Source organism: Thunnus thynnus, chromosome 10 (assembly GCF_963924715.1).
Source record: "Thunnus thynnus chromosome 10, fThuThy2.1, whole genome shotgun sequence".
In the NCBI taxonomy this organism is placed as follows: Eukaryota; Metazoa; Chordata; class Actinopteri; order Scombriformes; family Scombridae; genus Thunnus; species Thunnus thynnus.
In genome coordinates, this window is record NC_089526.1 from 18,064,892 (window position 1) to 18,082,526 (window position 17,635).

The 17,635-nt window shown below is 40.2% G+C and overlaps 1 protein-coding gene across 3 annotated transcripts in view; it reads right to left on the reverse strand.

Annotated features, from left to right (window-relative positions):
* Window positions 1-1,412: 1,412 nt before the first annotated feature.
* Window positions 1,413-17,635, reverse strand: part of osbpl3b (oxysterol binding protein-like 3b) — a 39,715-nt gene continuing 23,492 nt past the window's right edge. Inside the window, exons 3-23 of one of the 3 annotated variants that reach the window (XM_067601727.1) lie at window positions 15,294-15,410; window positions 14,519-14,572; window positions 13,979-14,092; window positions 13,563-13,727; window positions 13,244-13,367; window positions 12,133-12,236; window positions 11,740-11,832; window positions 11,493-11,652; window positions 10,702-10,832; window positions 9,921-10,022; window positions 8,541-8,678; window positions 7,718-7,811; window positions 7,326-7,570; window positions 5,638-5,775; window positions 5,442-5,505; window positions 5,248-5,326; window positions 4,987-5,131; window positions 3,488-3,632; window positions 3,257-3,383; window positions 2,480-2,602; window positions 1,413-2,306 (exon numbers count right to left, since the gene is read on the reverse strand). In XM_067601727.1, coding sequence (XP_067457828.1) covers window positions 2,210-2,306; window positions 2,480-2,602; window positions 3,257-3,383; window positions 3,488-3,632; window positions 4,987-5,131; window positions 5,248-5,326; window positions 5,442-5,505; window positions 5,638-5,775; window positions 7,326-7,570; window positions 7,718-7,811; window positions 8,541-8,678; window positions 9,921-10,022; window positions 10,702-10,832; window positions 11,493-11,652; window positions 11,740-11,832; window positions 12,133-12,236; window positions 13,244-13,367; window positions 13,563-13,727; window positions 13,979-14,092; window positions 14,519-14,572; window positions 15,294-15,410 — 2,559 coding nt within the window. In that variant the 3' untranslated portion in view covers window positions 1,413-2,209. The remainder of the gene's footprint in view (window positions 2,307-2,479; window positions 2,603-3,256; window positions 3,384-3,487; window positions 3,633-4,986; window positions 5,132-5,247; window positions 5,327-5,441; window positions 5,506-5,637; window positions 5,776-7,325; window positions 7,571-7,717; window positions 7,812-8,540; window positions 8,679-9,920; window positions 10,023-10,701; window positions 10,833-11,492; window positions 11,653-11,739; window positions 11,833-12,132; window positions 12,237-13,243; window positions 13,368-13,562; window positions 13,728-13,978; window positions 14,093-14,518; window positions 14,573-15,293; window positions 15,411-17,635) is intronic. The other 2 variants (XM_067601726.1, XM_067601725.1) reach the window with 2 other exon arrangements.

Sequence of the window (17,635 nt, forward strand, 5' to 3'; positions counted from 1 at the left end):
CACACCTCTGACCAGTGCAAACCACTCTGATCAGTCATGATTAATGATGCTGGATGTGGTCAGAGGTGAAACAGGCTTGAAACCTTCACCCAGAGACAGCAGTGAAACACCACTTTCAGCCTGATGTTATTCTTTAACATACATTTTTACCCAGTAACCTCCAGGTCCTGATGATTATTAATTTGTAACCACTGACAGTTTTGTTAAGTGAAATGTAAAGAACATACAAGCTCTGGGGGCCACAAGTGGTGCCCTACTTTTAATATTGCATCATCAATGATGGCTTATCATCACTTCATTCATTAGTTTCATTATCCTTGGACTTTGGTTAGTGTGCAGCAAAGCATACAGCACCATAGATAAGAAGTCAGAAATAGAACACATCATAAATAATAATATCATATAATAATAATAAGTGAAGTGGCTAAATGGTATTTGAATAAGTAAAATGTTAAATACTTTGCTACCTTTTAAGGAATTTAATGAAGTGACATGAAGCAGTAAGAAGTTAAACCATTACCTGTGTTACAGTACACCGCTACAATAAAAACTGTACAATGTGAGATAAGCAGGACAGCTTCCTACATATTTATGGAAAACACTAACTGAAGCCAACCCATAAAATGACCATGATGGGAGGAGTCTGAAAAGCTGCGGCCCTTAACAAAAATTATATAATTTAACGAGTGAACTTTCACCCTCACAGTGCAATTCACCATGCAGAATTATTCTATCAGATAATGAATGTGCACAGTTGTGGAACAAGCGAGGAATTTGCAAGGACTGTTCCAAGATGATGAAGATTATCATACCCACGGTTTAACAAATTTGTGTTTTTTTCTTTTTAACACCAATACTAGAGTCAAACACCTTTCATGACCTACTCAGATAGACATCTTCCAGCTTTTATGGGATATTACAAAATCCAACGGTTCTGGTTGCAGAGTAGAGGTTTCTGGCACAACTTAACCTACTTCCAAGGTGCACGGAGAAGGGAAAGAAGTCTAAAGAGGTCAAAACTCCAGCAACACTTGCAGTATATAGAACAACAGCTTGTGGCCTCCATCAGGTCCATCCAGGCTCAGGAAAAAGAGAGAAGCGTTTTGGATTTTTTATTTCCAAAGTTTATCTACAGGGGGCATGAATGAGGATTTCTCAATGATTCTGGTTCACATATTCTACAGTAAACAGAATGACAGTGCTGACAAGAAGAATGGAGCTGCTCTGGTGTCATAACTTCCTCCTCTTTAGACATTTGAAACTTAAAACTGCTGACTTAGTTTTTTTCTTTTTTCCTGTTGGTACATTAGACCAACATTTACAACACAGCTGTCAGTCTGACAAGTCAGCATTTAGGGTAAGCGGAAATCACTATCAGTGTTTTGAACATACAGCCACAAATGACTCCATACGAAGAAAGCATCAGAGTTTTTATTTGAGCTCATGGAGCATAGTTTGGACACTCAGGTCCCAAAGCCCATGACCAAGGTAGACAATGGTGCATTGGATAAAGTGAAAAATGGATGGATTTGACATTTGCTACTGCTGCTCATAGTTACACAGTCGTTCACGTAGTCATAGCAAAAAGCAGTAATTACCATTATGAGACACAAAGAAAGGTTCAGTAAGGATCATGTGAACAATTCTCATTTGTTCTTAAGAATTCCTTACAAAACATACCTTTTTTTTTTAAAACAGATGCAACAAAAAATAAATTAATTAATATGAGTACAACCAGTAAGGCATCAGGCAGGTGCAGAATAAATATCGGATGTGTACACTTAATCAATGGCATATCAAGGCTAGTTTATCTCAGAGGTAGAGAATGTCCATGATAAGACGGCAGCTAAAGTGACCAGTTCTTCAGTTCTTTTTAAACTAGCATAGACTAGTTATGAAAAGGATTTTTCATCCTTTATACCATGTAGTTTCCCATTTCTCAGTTTAAGTTGTACAGTGTAACATAAACAGGTGAAAATATGGACAAAAATTGCCTAAATTGAAACATTCTCATAATATGCTTGCATAAACATGTTTACACAACTTAGATAAGCACTTGCTATTAAGGCAATAACTTTGATGAGCTATAATAAAGAAGACCAGTATTGAATGTGGATGGTAAGACTGGAATACAGGCATCACCAGAACCAGCCTGGATCACAGTAGGAGGCTGTGCAGGTCGAAATGTGTGTGTGATCCGCAATTCAGGTCACCACAGTGTTGGAAAATCTATGTGGCCAAAGCCAACGTCCTTCCTCAGCTCCCAGTATGTGTTGTTGCTCACCCACGTATCATCCTTTGACTTCCTGTGGAGACAGAGGAAATACCAGAGGTGAGTGTGTTGATGAAATTACACTCGTGACAAAATCTGCTGTTACAGTGATAGCTGCATATAAAGCTATTAAAGGATGAGACACGCTCACTTTCCCTTAAATGACTTTTTTCACAGGAAACTGATAAATCTGGATATTTAGGCTACCTGAAGAATTTAGGTTGATGTGTTACGTTGCTCTCCTCCAGGACTCTCCGTCTCTCTCTCTGCAGCTGCTCAATCCTCTGCTTCTGCTCCTCTGCAGCCTCCAAGTTCCCCTCCTCCAGCAGTCTGCCAGTGTGACCCAGACATATCCATTATGCAAACATGGTAAAACATTAATCTTCAGCATTCAAATTTAATCCTCACTCATGTTTCTTGGTTTTGCTCGTTGTTGCAAGATAATTCAACAATAGATAAATAGAATGTGAAGCAGTGTCATTTTTTTTTACTTTGTTGGCAAAGTTGCAAATGCCTTATCATTCTGTGGTGCCTTACAGCAGCAGTGTGCAGGTTACAAACCTTAATAAATCTGAGCTAAAATTAGCTTTGAGATATCTAAACGTGTGTGGAAAGGAGAATATAGTAACTAGTGCAGTTGCTATTCTTAACAAGAGTATTGATGTTTCTATTTTTGTGCTCCTTTGATCGTAGAGTGTGTCGAGACAGCGTGTCAGGGCACATAGTTGAGGTGCACAGTGTCAGATTATCAAAGGTGTGTTGTTTTTGAAATCAGACATCTAATCTGCCAGACAATCTTCTGACAGAAATCTAACAGTTTTAACCTTGTCTCTCTCTTTTCTCTTTTACCCTGATTTAAAAATAGTGTTTCTCGTTTATGAAATCAGGTTATTGCAGAAAGCAGATAATAACATTATACATACATTAACATACATTATTAAAGTGCATGTAAATACATACAGTACAGATGTTTTTTTCTCTCACCTTTGGTCCACACGCAGTCTGGTATCTGTGGGTGGTAGCAGCAGTTTCAGGGATGGCTCTACCTCGTTCAGCTCAATAGCAAATTTAGTGAAACCGTAATACTGCTCATGGTCTACAGGCATTGCATCTGCATTGCACACAAACAACATCCACTGCATCAGATACTGTAATAAGAAGGCATAAATTGTAAAAGGGCTTTCAGTGCATTCTCATAAAATAAACTTGTCATACTGGCTCTCCAGACGCACGTGGCTGAAGGTGGGTCTCCACAGAAAACTGCTTCGTGCCACTTTCCAAAGAGTTTATGGATGACCTTCCCTTTCTGATCTGTGATGGTTCCCTCCACCTCATTCACACTTGAATTCCAGTATTTGGCCTGAGAAAAGAATTGACAATTAGAGAAGAGTATCCTTCAAAATGAGCAGCAGTATCTGCCTGTTAACAGACAATGAAGAGATCATGATAATTCTCTGGCAATCAGCAGATGTTGCTGTTGCATACACCGTCCTCAGCCTTGTGTTTGTTGCTTAGTTGGTGTGTTTAATGAGCGCTGAGGATGCATAATGAGTTCTGACATGTCTCGACTTGCCATCCTGCACAGCTTCAGGAGGTCTTTCAAATGGGCACACGCTACAGCAATTAACCTTCTCCTCTCAGTAAGGCCTTACGTACATCAAACACTGAAAACAGCAAGGGGTCCTTGTTGGCATGCAGGTGAAGAGCTCCATCCGTGTGGAAGGCTTATGGTCTAATGAATGAACTACAGCATTTACTACGGGTGTTGGTGACTTACATATATATGGAAAAATGCATTTTTTTCTGCTTAGAGGTTATTTTGTTCAAGCCCCCTGGGCTTCACAGGGGGATGTCTACCAACACAAACATATGGCGATCGACAGAGAGAAGAAAGATAGAGAGAGATATGGTCAATGTACAGTATACACTATTTATATACAAGACTGCAGGTAGTGTGCAGGTGTGATATCAAATCTAATAGCTGAATACTTCTGCAGTGAGGTGCTCTGGTATCTTTGTGCTGAAGTTTTGCTTTGTAGCTACGTAGTGGGTCTCACAATAGTGCAATTCTCCAGAAATGTGACTGTGATTGGTCTATTTGAGCTGCCATATGTCTTCTCATTATGTCCAGTGTCAGCAGTGTTTGTTGATGAAAGAAAAAGAGAAAGTTAGATTTATATTCTGCATTTCAGTAAATAATACATGAATTTTTATTTTGTGTTTACAGCGCAAACCTTCTGTTTACACCTTCTGTTCCTCTCTATATCCCAAAGTGAATTTAAATATCATTATTTGAATGCAAGATACTCCCTGATATTTCACATTGGTGTTGTGGAAATGTTATAACAGTCAAAGGTCAAATCATGCAGTGCTCTACCACTCACTTGAAGGCATCTACTGCAACTACACTTTGAGTTGTCTCTGTGTTTGAAAGGTGCTATACAAATAACTGAGTCTTTTCTTGCCTTGCAGCATTTTGCAGAAAAATATAGTTCAACCTTAAGTGTAACATTTACAAAATAAAGAATTAATTTGTCATGAGAAATGGAAATGGATATCTGTGTAGCTCAGGCATACAGTCCTTCATTTCTCTATATATGGGTGAATGAAAATCAGTTGTTGTTGGTGGTGATGGGTATGGGTACAACATCGCCCACAGCTACTCAACCTGAGCAGCTTTTGCACTGAAAAGCATTTTTGCACACTTGCCTCACCTTAATGAAAGTGATCTTGCACTGACAGACGTCACTGCTGGAGTTTCTGATGGAGATCTCCCCATAGTGCTCTATCCAGCGCTGTCCACTGAGAATGTTGTGGATGCATGATGTCACCTTGTTCCACTCATAGTGGTCTCCAAACCTGCCGAGAGAAATCAAAACACCATTCCTTGTCATGTGAAACCAGTAGATAGTCACATGGTCACTGGTTTGAATGGGTGTCCAGTCAAAAGAGTGAATGAGGCTAATAAGACTCACCCCGGCAGAGTTACATGTGTGGTGCCAACAGGAACAATCTCCATCGACTTCCCCCAGAACTTGTTCTTACAACGCACGTCTGTAAAATAAATCAAAGACAAGTAATTGAAGAAATTAGCATTCATCCTTATCTTCATCCTAAATCTTTACATAAACATTGAGCATGAGTCCAACTGATCTTTTTATTCCACTACCTTGCCAGAAGATGAAGTTTTTAGACTCTGCATGGCAAGCTGAGATGGGAGGGTGATGGCTGACCTGATGATGTAAAGGGCAATAAATGTAAGGTTAGTAAACGAAATTGATTCAGCGTTTGCTTTCAGTGTAATATCATTAGAATACTGGGAATAATGACTTGTTGATAGCACAGGAACTGGGATTCATTCATACCTGCTCTGCAATAAATCGAAAGCCTTTATCTGGCCGGTCACATTCGTATGTCTCTCCCAGGACAGGGTTGAAAGGCTTTCCCCCAGTGCGGTAGTAGCTGGATGCATAACCTGATACTACAAACGTAGCTATGTATACCTACACAGACAGAAACCGATGATGTTACTAGTGCTTTGTGATTGTGATTTTTTATGACAAAATAATGTGTCATATTAGGATATATTGGTTCATGTGTGTCAAATCCCATTTTGATTCTCAGCAGCTCTAGTTTCCTCTCCATTTTATTGTAATGATCAGAGTAACTTTCTGTCTCAATGTCCCTTCAGAAGTTGCTGTGAGCTGAATAAGCCCAGATAATTACTGTGCTTCTACAGCATAATGAGAGGCCACAGACTGGGGCTGACACAGACTTCAACAGCTTTTCATTTCACATTTATGTACTGTATGTGGCACATTTGTCATTTATAATTAGGCGACTCCACAGGCTGTATTTCTGCACCTCCTACACAAAAATGAACAAATTTCACTCAACAAACTCCATCACTCCAAAATCAATGCAAAAGTGAGGAAAAGTAAAATATACAGAATGATGCCATTTTTCTGCTTAAAATGTACAGACACAGACTGAAGAAGTCTGCTGGTCCCAGAGTTCACAGGAACAACAGCCAGCACCAGGTGATCATGCTTGGTATCACTTAAATCTGTCTAGGCCTGCTGTAGTAGTAAGGTTAGGCTTGTAATACATAGCCTACTGTATGCTTTTTTTGTATTGATGGACTTTACTGGCTTTAACATTGCAGTTAAAGAAATTGTTCAACAATTTGGGAAATACACCTATTTGCTTTCTTGCTGAGAATTAGATGATCAATACCTTAACTTGCAAACAGCTAGCCTGGTTCTGTGTGTGTACAGATTAAATATAATGTGTTAGTGAGCTTTAGACGTGCTGTAATATCGCAACTAGTTTGGAGCCTATTGTGGTCCTGTTTGAAGCTTACACAAGTGTGATGTGAAAACTTAACACTTCTAGTAAACATACACTAAAATGGACTTTTCTGTGAGGTAGGAGACATCTTGCATCCAGCAGTTAAACTTTTGAAATGAACAATATTTGCATATTTATAGATTCTGGATTTTTCAATGAGGGAGAAGGAGGAGATGTTAACAAGATCATTTAACTTTTTTTGATTAAAAAAACCCATATCAGACACAAAGTATGTTTCCAAGAAGAGTATCTTTATATATCATAAAACATGTCTGGAGGGGATCTTTAACAGACAGATAAGACAGTGAATAAGTGTGTTTCCCAAAGTTGAACTATTCATTTTAATATCAGAAGGAAACCAAGCCAATATTTTTTCTCCTTATTTATAGCACTCCTGAAAAAACACATTTCTCTCTTATTTGGACAAATAACGAGCAGACAGCATGGACTCTCCACTTCAAACCAGGCTCCTGCTGTCAAGAATGGTTTGCTTTCATCATTTCTAGCTGCAAAAATTCCACTTATACATTTGGACAAACATGGCCTCTGTTTTAGAAAATCTTAAAACTTTTGCATATGTCGTCTCACCAACAGCAACTGCTTCTGTAAGAGGAGGCCCATTGAGTGCTATAAGTGAACATGTGACTTGAGTAAAAAAAAAAAACTCTGCCCACACACTTAAACAACACAAACAAACACTCACCATACGTTCGAAAGGGTCCTGTGTGTTAGCAGCCCTGTCTAGCAGCTCGCTGTATTCCAGCTCCTCGCACAGTCTCTGCAGGGTGTTAAGTGGCTCATTAAGCTGTACTGGCATGGCCACTTTGGACAGGTCTTTGCCTATATTGTTCCTGAGGATGTTCCACAGGCTGATGGTGCTGTTATTGGGGCTGGGTGAGGACAGACAGGATCTACGCTGACAAAGGACAGTGCCTTCTTCAGCAGAGCCTGTATGAAGACAGATTGTATATAAGAGGTCAGGTAGGACACTCATGGGCCCTTTGTATGGTCAATGCAACCAGCAAATATGAAAATTACTGTAATACTGGTATGTCGACATGATAGAAGTGTTGAGTTGTTTTTCCAATAGTTTACCTGAGTTTGGTCTCTCACTTTCTGTCTCGTTACTGAAGTTGTCCATGGAAATGTTGTCGCTAATGTCGCTAATGTATGAGTCATCCTCTGATATCTAAAAAAAACCAAAACATCCAAACTTTAGCTAATAGATAACAAATAAAAAATTTAACACTACCTGCAGCAAGGGACTGGGCAGGTCTCTTTCAACATCCTGTCACGTCAGCAAAGGATCTAATGCTGAGGAGATGAATGTCCCTTTGGACCACAGTGACAAATTTGCACCTCAGCTTGCTGTATTTTTAGATTAAAGTAATTAACTTCCATTTTCACATTGCTTCCGCTCCAGCTGCTATCTGATCAGGCATGCCACATGAACACTAAAGGAAGAAGAGAATGAACTAAGGGAGGGCAGACTTGTTTTACGACATGCCCCATAAACGCATCTAATCTTCCACCAGTCATGTTGAGTTAAAAGGCATGTTTTTCTCTCTGCAAGACACTGAATTGTCAAAATAGTTTTAAAAGTTACAAAGATTGTGCAGAGACAGAATTGATGATATCCCAGGTGGTAGGTGATAAATAAATTTAGAACCTCAAGAGATAATTTTGTTTTAGACCCAACTGTCTGGATTCATTTTTCTCTCTTTTTTTATCAGCTCTTATCAAATAATAACTATAGCGGAGACACTAAGGTTTTGGTCGTAAACAAGACAAATTAACAGTAATGATTCTTGTGCAGCTTGTTCGAAATTTGTGTCACTGTCTGATTCTGAGTAAAAGACAGATCACTAAGATAGATCACTTCATCTGCCGATGAATACGGTTTAGGTCTCATACGTACCTCATTTTCAGAGGAACTAGCAGACAACAGAACTTCCTGCGCGTCAAAGAACTCGGACAATGACTCTGCGAGTGAAGCTCTGCTCTCATTGGATACTTGATGCACTAGAGGACGGGATTCATCCACAGAGTCCTGTTTCTAGGAGACACAATGTCCACAACTATAATTAAGAGCAAGAAAAGGGCATCATCATCACAGCCAGGAGAGGTGGGAATCACAGGGTAACTCACAACACGATGCAATCACAATATATTGGTAATGACAGTACCATGGCATACAAAAATTTGATACGCAATATATTGAAAGACAGTCATCTATAATACAGTACATCACAGTATAATTGTTACAGAAGATGATAGCCATAAATAACCCTAAAATCAGTCCTACAGTACACTCTATTTCTTCACTGCATTATGAAATGGTTTCATTTTCATAGATATTTGTAGGCAGATGAGATGAAACATTATGCACCAAATGAATGTTAAACAGCCAGAAACTGGCCAAATGATGAACTACCACAAATCTAGTTCAGCATTCAAATTTGTGTAAAGTAAGACTACTGCTACAAGTGTTCCCCAGTTTCACAGGAGAATATATTGTATGAATCAAACCTATTGCAAGAGACTGTATCCAATATATTACTGTATCAATTATTAGGAGCCAGTCAGAAGGGCAAGGCTGTAACAAGTGTGCACACCCACTCTTGTGCAATATTGCCAATTCAGATTGATGTTGACAATAAAACAAGATACACCCACAACATTCATATATTTTCTTAAAGCAAAAAAAAAACAAACATGCAACCAATTTTCCACAGAAACACAAATGGAAGTGTGCAGGCCCGCCTATCCTTTGTTACTGCTGAGGCTGATTAATTAGCCAGAAGACAATCTCAGAGGAGGCGCATTAGTCTTGCACTGTGTATTCAACAAATTTCCAGGGACATGATTAAGTAGATCAGCTCACACTCTGTGGTCAGCAAATATGATTAAGTGAGCAGTATCATCTCCTTTATGAGACGATACTGTGGCAGGTAGTTAGAGGTCTTCCTCTCAGCCGTGTGACAGTGGACAGGACTAAGAGGAAGCACTTTCTCATAGATGAGAAGACAAATGCAACTTATTTCAGGGGGTAGTGTTCCCTCAAAGTGTGTATTGAAGGAAATTCTGTAGTTATTATCATTATAAAACCAAGTGCGTGGAGTGAGGGGGTGAGAGGAGAGAAACATTTGTTGAATTTGGATGAGAGGGGAAGGACAGCTCATTCATTCTGCAGCAAATTCAAGACTGTGTGGGATGAAAATAAAGATAGGAATAATAATAATCATCATGATGGGGGGGGTGTGGGGGGGGGGTACAGTCACTGCATTCCCACACCCACCTGCACAGGGGCAGTGACATTTATTAGTGTGGGCTCTACGATGTGGGACTCAGCATGAATCTTGCACAGGCGCTCTCTCAGCTCAGAGTTCTGGGCTAAAGCCTGAAAAAATACCAGTGTAAACATTGTTTATAGCACACAGCCAACAAATTGTGTCCTGAAGACTGAAAACTGAACTGAAGTCCTTGTTCTAAATCAACACTGTCCCAATTTCTATCTATCTATGAAAACAGTTTTCTCTCAGCTATATGATCTTAAAATCAAGTGGCAAATATTCTACTTTAGGGATATGTGTATGTGTTAACGGTTATCACTGTAGACCTCAAACAGGAAGCCATCGTAGCCAAAAATATATCAATGATCCATTACTGACTCTCCGTGAGGTAGAGTAGGTAGATGCTGAGTAATCGGGGTGGAAAGCTAGCACCCAGCAGGGTATTTAAAGTCAAAGAAATGTGTTGGCGTAGAGAGCACACAAATTCTAAAGTGTCAAAAGAGAAGCCAGCATGACAATGAACGTGCAGAATAGTAGAATAGAAAAAGCCTCTGGGTGGGCGGCAGCAGCCATAGGAAACATGACTGTTGAATGTACAGGTGGGCAGACATCACACCGACAATTTGTAATCCCTCTAAGAGGCTTGACAATGTGTCACGCCTGACAAGTGGTGTGGGAGGACATGGTATCTGAGAGGAGTGTAAAAAGAAAGAAGTGGAATACCTAACCTATCTCTAATGAATGATAACATTTCTGTGTCTATTAATGCTAATGTATCCCTCATACCGTTGCCAGCGCGTTCTTCAAACCAACAACCTGCGGTGAGGTAGGGGGACACGTTTCATGGTCCAGGCATTGTTTTAATCTCTCTTTCTCTGACATCAGTGAACTGACGGCGGACTTCATGGTGGCGTGCACTGGAGCAAAGAGAGGCGAGAGAAAGAGAGAGGGAAGCTTGTGATTACAATCCAATTAGTAGCCATTTCAGAACAATGTAGATACAGTCACGGTTGCTCTTATCATCAGTTCGATCCTGACAATCTGTCATGTCATGCTCATAATAAAAATGTACAAGTGTGAAATTTTGATCATCTCTTATCGCTCAACAGGCCACGATTATTCGTTTTATGACATTCATTTTACCACGGGCTTCATAATAGGTGCTTGGGAAGCTACATTATTGGAAAGTGTTGGCAATATCAATGTAGCACTGTATTGGATCACGGCCATCATACATCTTCAGCTTCATAATTTTGAATGGGCATGAATCTGGCAGTTTATATGCCAGCGGAATCATCAGCTGTTCCCTAGAGCAACTTTTAACCCATTTTACAGAAAAAGTTCGAATCGTGATGCCACAATGTAATGCATAATCCATTCTCATCATGCCATGTCAAGCATCAGGTATCTGAATATAAATTTCAATTAGAATCTCTTAGTAACAGCGAGTGGAAATGCTGACAGGGCACATCAGAATCCTACTGAATGAAAACTGAGACAGCTTAAAATTCCTGAATGTGTCAGACATACTTACCAAAATCTAACTGCTAATCAAAAGGAACAGCTCTTTTACTCACAGTTAGCGGCAACACGGCAGAAATCCTCCTGCAGCTTGGCCACGTCAAAAGTCGCATCCAGGCATTCAAGGTCGACTTTGTCATTGCCGAGGGCAGCGGTGGAGAGGTTGGGGTTTGAGGCGTGGAGGCGGATAGAGCTGGAGGAGATGCAGCTGGGAACCTTGAGTAAAGCAGGAGGAGTAGAGCTTGGAAGAACTTATACTAACAAAGATGAAGAATGATCACACATCATTGGCATGTTGTGTACCTGCAGAGTAGTTTTGACGTCTTTGTTGTAGTTCTTAGAGCGCCATTTCCTTGGAATTCTCTTTTCCTTTTTGGGGCTGTCAAATGTAGATGCCTAGTGAGCATAAAGGAAGTTATTGATGCACAAGAGTAGTTTTTTTGCCTTTAAGAAAGGTTTTTCATTAAAAAAACATGTTTCAAAACTGGCGGAGAAGATGCAATATGTTCTATATTTAGTTGCGAATGTCATGAGGGCAACCAAAGTACTGGTGGAGAAAAATAAAAGAAGAAGTTACAGAATTTCTGAGTCATCCAGTATTTTGATCAGATAGTGATGTGATTAGATAGACAATTCACTCCATGTTATGTCATACATTATGTTAAGTCAAGTCACAAAAGTCAAAAACATGCTGACCTGCAGGGCTTGGATAGATGGAGCAGAATAAGTCCGATGGAGGACTTCCATACTCTGAAGGAGGTGGTTGAGATCCAGCAGGTAGGCCTCACAGACTGACAAGTCTGTGGAGAGGAGAGAAAATGAGTAGAAACAAAAAGAAAGAGAGAAGGATTAAGCAAAAAATTAAATAAAATAAACAAAACTAATTTAACAGACAGCAAGTTGAAGGAAATTGGGCTCATATAAAACTGGCCACTTTCCCTCCTGGGCCCTGGCTAGGACAGTGTTTTAGAAGAGGAAGTGGGCAAAACAGATGTTTCTATGTAAGTGAATATAGATTTTAAGAGGTAGCAGACAACTAAATAAATCCTAACTATCTGGCAATCCTCTGTTTCCAAAATGTATCACCTAGCTGGTGTGTAAATTGTCCAAGCTTTCAGGTTTAGAAAATTAAACCTTCTCATTTAGCTTGGGGAAACCATCCGAATCTTGATGAATGAAAACTGAGAACAACAGTTAATCAGCAGCCTAACTGGCAGCTGCCCTGACTGCACCACTGTCACTTCCTTTCTCTATAAACAACAACACCAAGCCAGCCTTATCTATCTTGCAGATAAGACAGAAGGCAGACAGATGTTTTAAATGAACTGAGGCATCAGAAAAATGTACAAATGAAAAAGCTGAACTCACCAAGGTTAGATCTTACTGGCATCTTTAGCTGGATGGCTCTAAATACAGCATCAACCTTTACACACTTAATAATTCTTCAAGCTTCAAGCTGCAGCCACTGTGTAGTCTTAAGCTTATTCATGACTTTTCTCAGGTTTGATTTTTTAAGAAAACAGTGATAAGCATCCAACTGGAAATTTCTAGACATCTAACTTATCCACCAGCACAATAATGCAGCAGAACAGCTTTAACTAAAAGTGGAAACTTTCTCATAGTGGAAATTCCAGATTAACCAAAATTCGACCGGTGGGTGTTAAGGTTAGGTGGCCACCAAATCTAACCCAAAATCTGATTATTAACATCTTGCTAAGAAACCAACAGACAGACAGACGGGAGGAAGTGACATAAATGATATTTAACAGGCATCAGATGCTCCTGAGTTTCACAAGGGACAGCTCACCTTTGGAGCACTTGTCCATATCGTCAGATGACTGGAGCCAGGCCGCTACCTTGGCTTGACTATTACAGCTTGAAGGAAAGGCTCCTGCAGAATGCACTGTGGACTGTCGGCGTAAAGACATGCACTGCAACAGCAAACAGACCCAAAGGTCATTTCAAACACAATTTGCTCTCCTTGGTAGGGGAGCTTTGACTTAAGTAAATATTGTTGATTAAATAATAATATTTTTGAGCAGATACACGAGAGAAAGTTTCTTCAAACAGAGCAGAGCTGGCACATAGTTTCCATTAACAGTGTGCTGTGTAGTGTAAAGGTATACCTTTCTCAGAGAGGCACTGTCAGCCATGCTAGGGGAGTTGGGGGAGGGGTAGTGGGGATAGTAGAAGGACTTCTCATTAGGGTACATGGCAATTTCATTTTGCCGATAGACACGATGATGACGTAGCTTGGACACCCATTCATCAAACAGGTCCTGTGTCTTAATCTGCGGAGCAGATACCACAATCAGAAATCAACACAAGGACAAGTAAGGTGGAGGAGGTGTGTCAGTGGAAAACTACACACACAGGTGCTGTAATTCCCCCTCACCCACATACACAACACATAAGGTCATTTTAAAGTCATTTTAACGTAGGCATCTGTTTCAGGAATCAAAAGGGAATAATCTGAATGTTTCACCTCACTTCCTGTAAGTCTGTGGGGGAATGCCTTACATTCATTAGCCTTGCGGTTTACCTTCAGGTGATAGATGTTTTCCTCGGCATCAAGATCGATGCACTTGGCTTTCTTCTTAATGGCCATGACAGAGAGACCCACATCAATGCAGCCATGAAGCTTCCCCTTCTCAATCTGCAAGTCAGGGAAAAGTCAACACATAATGTTGTGAATATATTGAACCTAATACAAATGCAACAGGATGCTGTTCAGTTTTAAAATGCACTATTTTGAAGTCTGACTACCAGCAGACATGATATTGTGTGTTTAAAGCAGCAGTAATAAACCCTTATTTGTCAAGTGTTGGACAAGTGGAGTATCTGCATGGCTCATATATAATTATGTGAGAGTGACAGGTAAAATACACCCTGTGATTCCTATCGATGATAAAAAAGACTGTGAGGGAATCAGGACCTTTTGTATCTACAGGCACAGATAGATATTCTGGGAAAGACAGCCAGCTGTACAACAAGAATATTACAAAAGATACAAAATGTCTCTTGTAATATTCTGTAACTGACAAGCCCATATGTTGTGCAGACAGCAGTTTTTTGTACTCACATCAGCACTGCACTTGCCATACTTCAGGATGCCCTTGTCTAGGAAAAAGTATCTCTGTAGAAAGAAAGAAGGACAATAAGCTATGCAGGGATGCAGCTGGGATGATATGCAACATCCCTGACAGCAAGTCTGAAGTCACTCTGATGACTGTGATCATGACATAGTCGGCCTCTTGTTAATATACAGTATGTTGTTAATGTCTCTGCAGTGAGATGTTTTGTCATCCCAGGGTCTTGTCTCGTATCTGTCTGCCTTTATTATTCTTCCCCTCACCCTGTCGCAATCTGTCTCCTCCACTCCCTTCGTAAAAGCCATTCTCAGTGCTCGAGCTCTTACAGTACATCATCAGCATCAGACTCTTGAAAGCACAAAGACCAAAGAAGCTCCGACTGTAGGTCAATACTAAATGTATACAGCTCTGTTAAGCAGCAGGCCATCAGCTAATGCATCCGAGAGGTACACCAAGATATCTAGGCTGTATCATCCCGGTGAAAGCTTTCAGAAAGAGTGTGAACAGGCACCGACCCAGGTCACATGTGACTCCTCTGTGAGTGAAATCATCTACTGCATAAGCTCATTCAATTAGTTTAAAACACAAATGAGTGATGTCAGCAGATTTTTTTTTCAAAAGGAACCAGGAAGGCGTAATGGTAAAACCGGGAAATGGACATTCAATTGACACCTAAAAATACGTCATGAAGTCTATCACTTTAAGAGATGAGTAAGCGTAATGTAACCTGGGTCATTTAAGGACCTTACAGCGGTTGGATTATACCTTATGCCAGCCCTTCATGGGCCATTTTCTCCTCTTTAGCATGTAGCCCTCCTGTTTCTGTGGCTCCATAACGTTGCTGAAGCCTTTGCGCAGTCCCTCCACAATTTCCCAGCTGTCCTGTGGGCAAAGATGATTTATGAGAACTTTCAGACAATAGACGCAGATATTATCAGACACTTTTGCACACACATGCAGATCAAAATTGCAGGGAGGTTTTATAACATGAATTGAAGGAACCATCCACTCAAGAGTCAAGGTCAGACTCAAAAGAATATTACAATTTGTGCTGTTGATGCTGTTTAGATGGTCAGACTCTCTTCCATTACAGTCAGTTAGGCAGTGGGAGGCTGTATTTACCTCTGGGGAGTCTTTGTTTTGGGTAAAGGAAAATACATTCCTCTGAGGTGTGGTGTCCAGTGTGGGGTGACTGGCTACTGTTACCTCATGGTCCCATTTATAAAATTAGCTTACCTGTCTAATCTCACTCTTCACAATAATCATTTCATGACTGAGATTAGAACGCTCAAGTCCAAATCCCCTGCAAATTCAGAGATTAAGGTGATATTTCATCATAGACTAATCCAGATAGCTCTGTCATGTACTTCTGCGGGTGAGATTTCCAGGAAGGCAGCATAAACAATATCAACAGAGGATTTTGTAATATCTTTGTGGGCACAGAGAATATTGCATCATTTCTGTTTATAGCATGTTTAGTTTATATTACTGCTGAAAAATCTCAATCAATTAGTCATTCAGCAAAAAAAAGGTCAACAATTTTGATAGCAGATGCATCGTTTAAAGGGGCAGTCCACCAGTTTTATGCAGCAATGTCAGCTTACTCATCATGACGGGTAGTACGCCCTTTTTCATCATGGTTATCATTTCTTGGGTTTGGTGACTAATTTTGAACAGAAACAGGAGCATGAAGTGTGAAAATACACAGACATTTACCAGGCAGGGAAAAAACAGTGAAAGACACTACTTAGTTGCATTGTGGGAAATGTAGGATGCAGTGTTTTTGGAGCTTAAAGGCAGGACATCTCGGTCTCTGCTGCTTCTATTTGAACTTAATTGCCCATTATTAAAAATTAAGTGCAATACTAAATTGTTGAACTACCCCTTAATTAATTTATAAAGAACAAATGCCAAACATTCCCTGTTTACAGCTTCTCAAACACATGAATTTGCTGCGTTTCTATGTTTTATATTATTGAAAACTGAATATTTGGGTCTGGGACTGCTGAATGGACAAAACATGCAAATGCAAGATGTCACCTTGGGCTCTGGAAGTATGATGGGCATTTGTTACCATTTTTGTACCATATTTTTGTTGCTAATGCATTAATTAAGGATAACAACTTAATCTTCATAACTTAATGCCACCACAACAAAAACTGAGGTACAGATTATGGCCATGTTGCAGCTATCCAGAGGGACACTGGGTTCTTGGCAGAGGTTTGAGGTGACTCTGTGTTTGTTATCCCTGAGTGTCCCTGACTGTTCCGGTATATAACTGTTCTGTCTAAACAAACTGTATCAGAAACAAGGCTGACTGCTGGAGCTGAGGCCGTCTAAAATAAACTCTCATATCCACAGGGGGTGGGGGAATGGAGAGGGCTTGGCTTGTGGGTTGCTCTTTCATTCTCCCTGAGCACTCGTCACATCTCCCTCTGACACAGTCACACAGTGAGTCATTGTCACACGCTGCCTGAGGACTATTCTTCAAGGTCAAGAGACACTTTAAGAGCGAATGCAGTGGCGTAACTGACAAGAAGACATGCCTGGTTACAGCAATGGCTCTCAGCGTTAGAAAACTGTACATTGAGAATGTTTCCAAACTAGTCCAACATTATGTAAATCCTACTGCAGCTTTAAGACAGTTAAAGGAGTCTTTGAAGAATGAATGTTCTTCCAAAACCAGATCATGATACCACACACTATACAACAAATGTGTTATGACCTAGGTTTAAATGTTTAATACATACAAAAAGTGAAGTGTAAAAATCATTACTTGTGGTTGTACCAGGAATTGCTGGACTATTTCTTGGCCGGGCACAGTGACTTCCTGGAGTCTTGCCGGCATTGTGAGGTTGTCAGGCAGAGCTGAGACTTCAGGAAGTTATGGCGCTCATCCAAGAAATAGTCATAATATAACCCCCCATAGAACCACAATGTGTTACTTTTACACTTTGGTTTCTGTGTGGATTAAACAAACAACATACAACATGTTGGTTAGTGAATTGGTGTGTTAATTAGTGAGCATCAGAGGTGCTGGTAGGGGGCTTGTGTCACTTTTGGACAGAGCAGGTTTGCTGTTTCCCCCTGTTTTCAGTCTTTGTGCT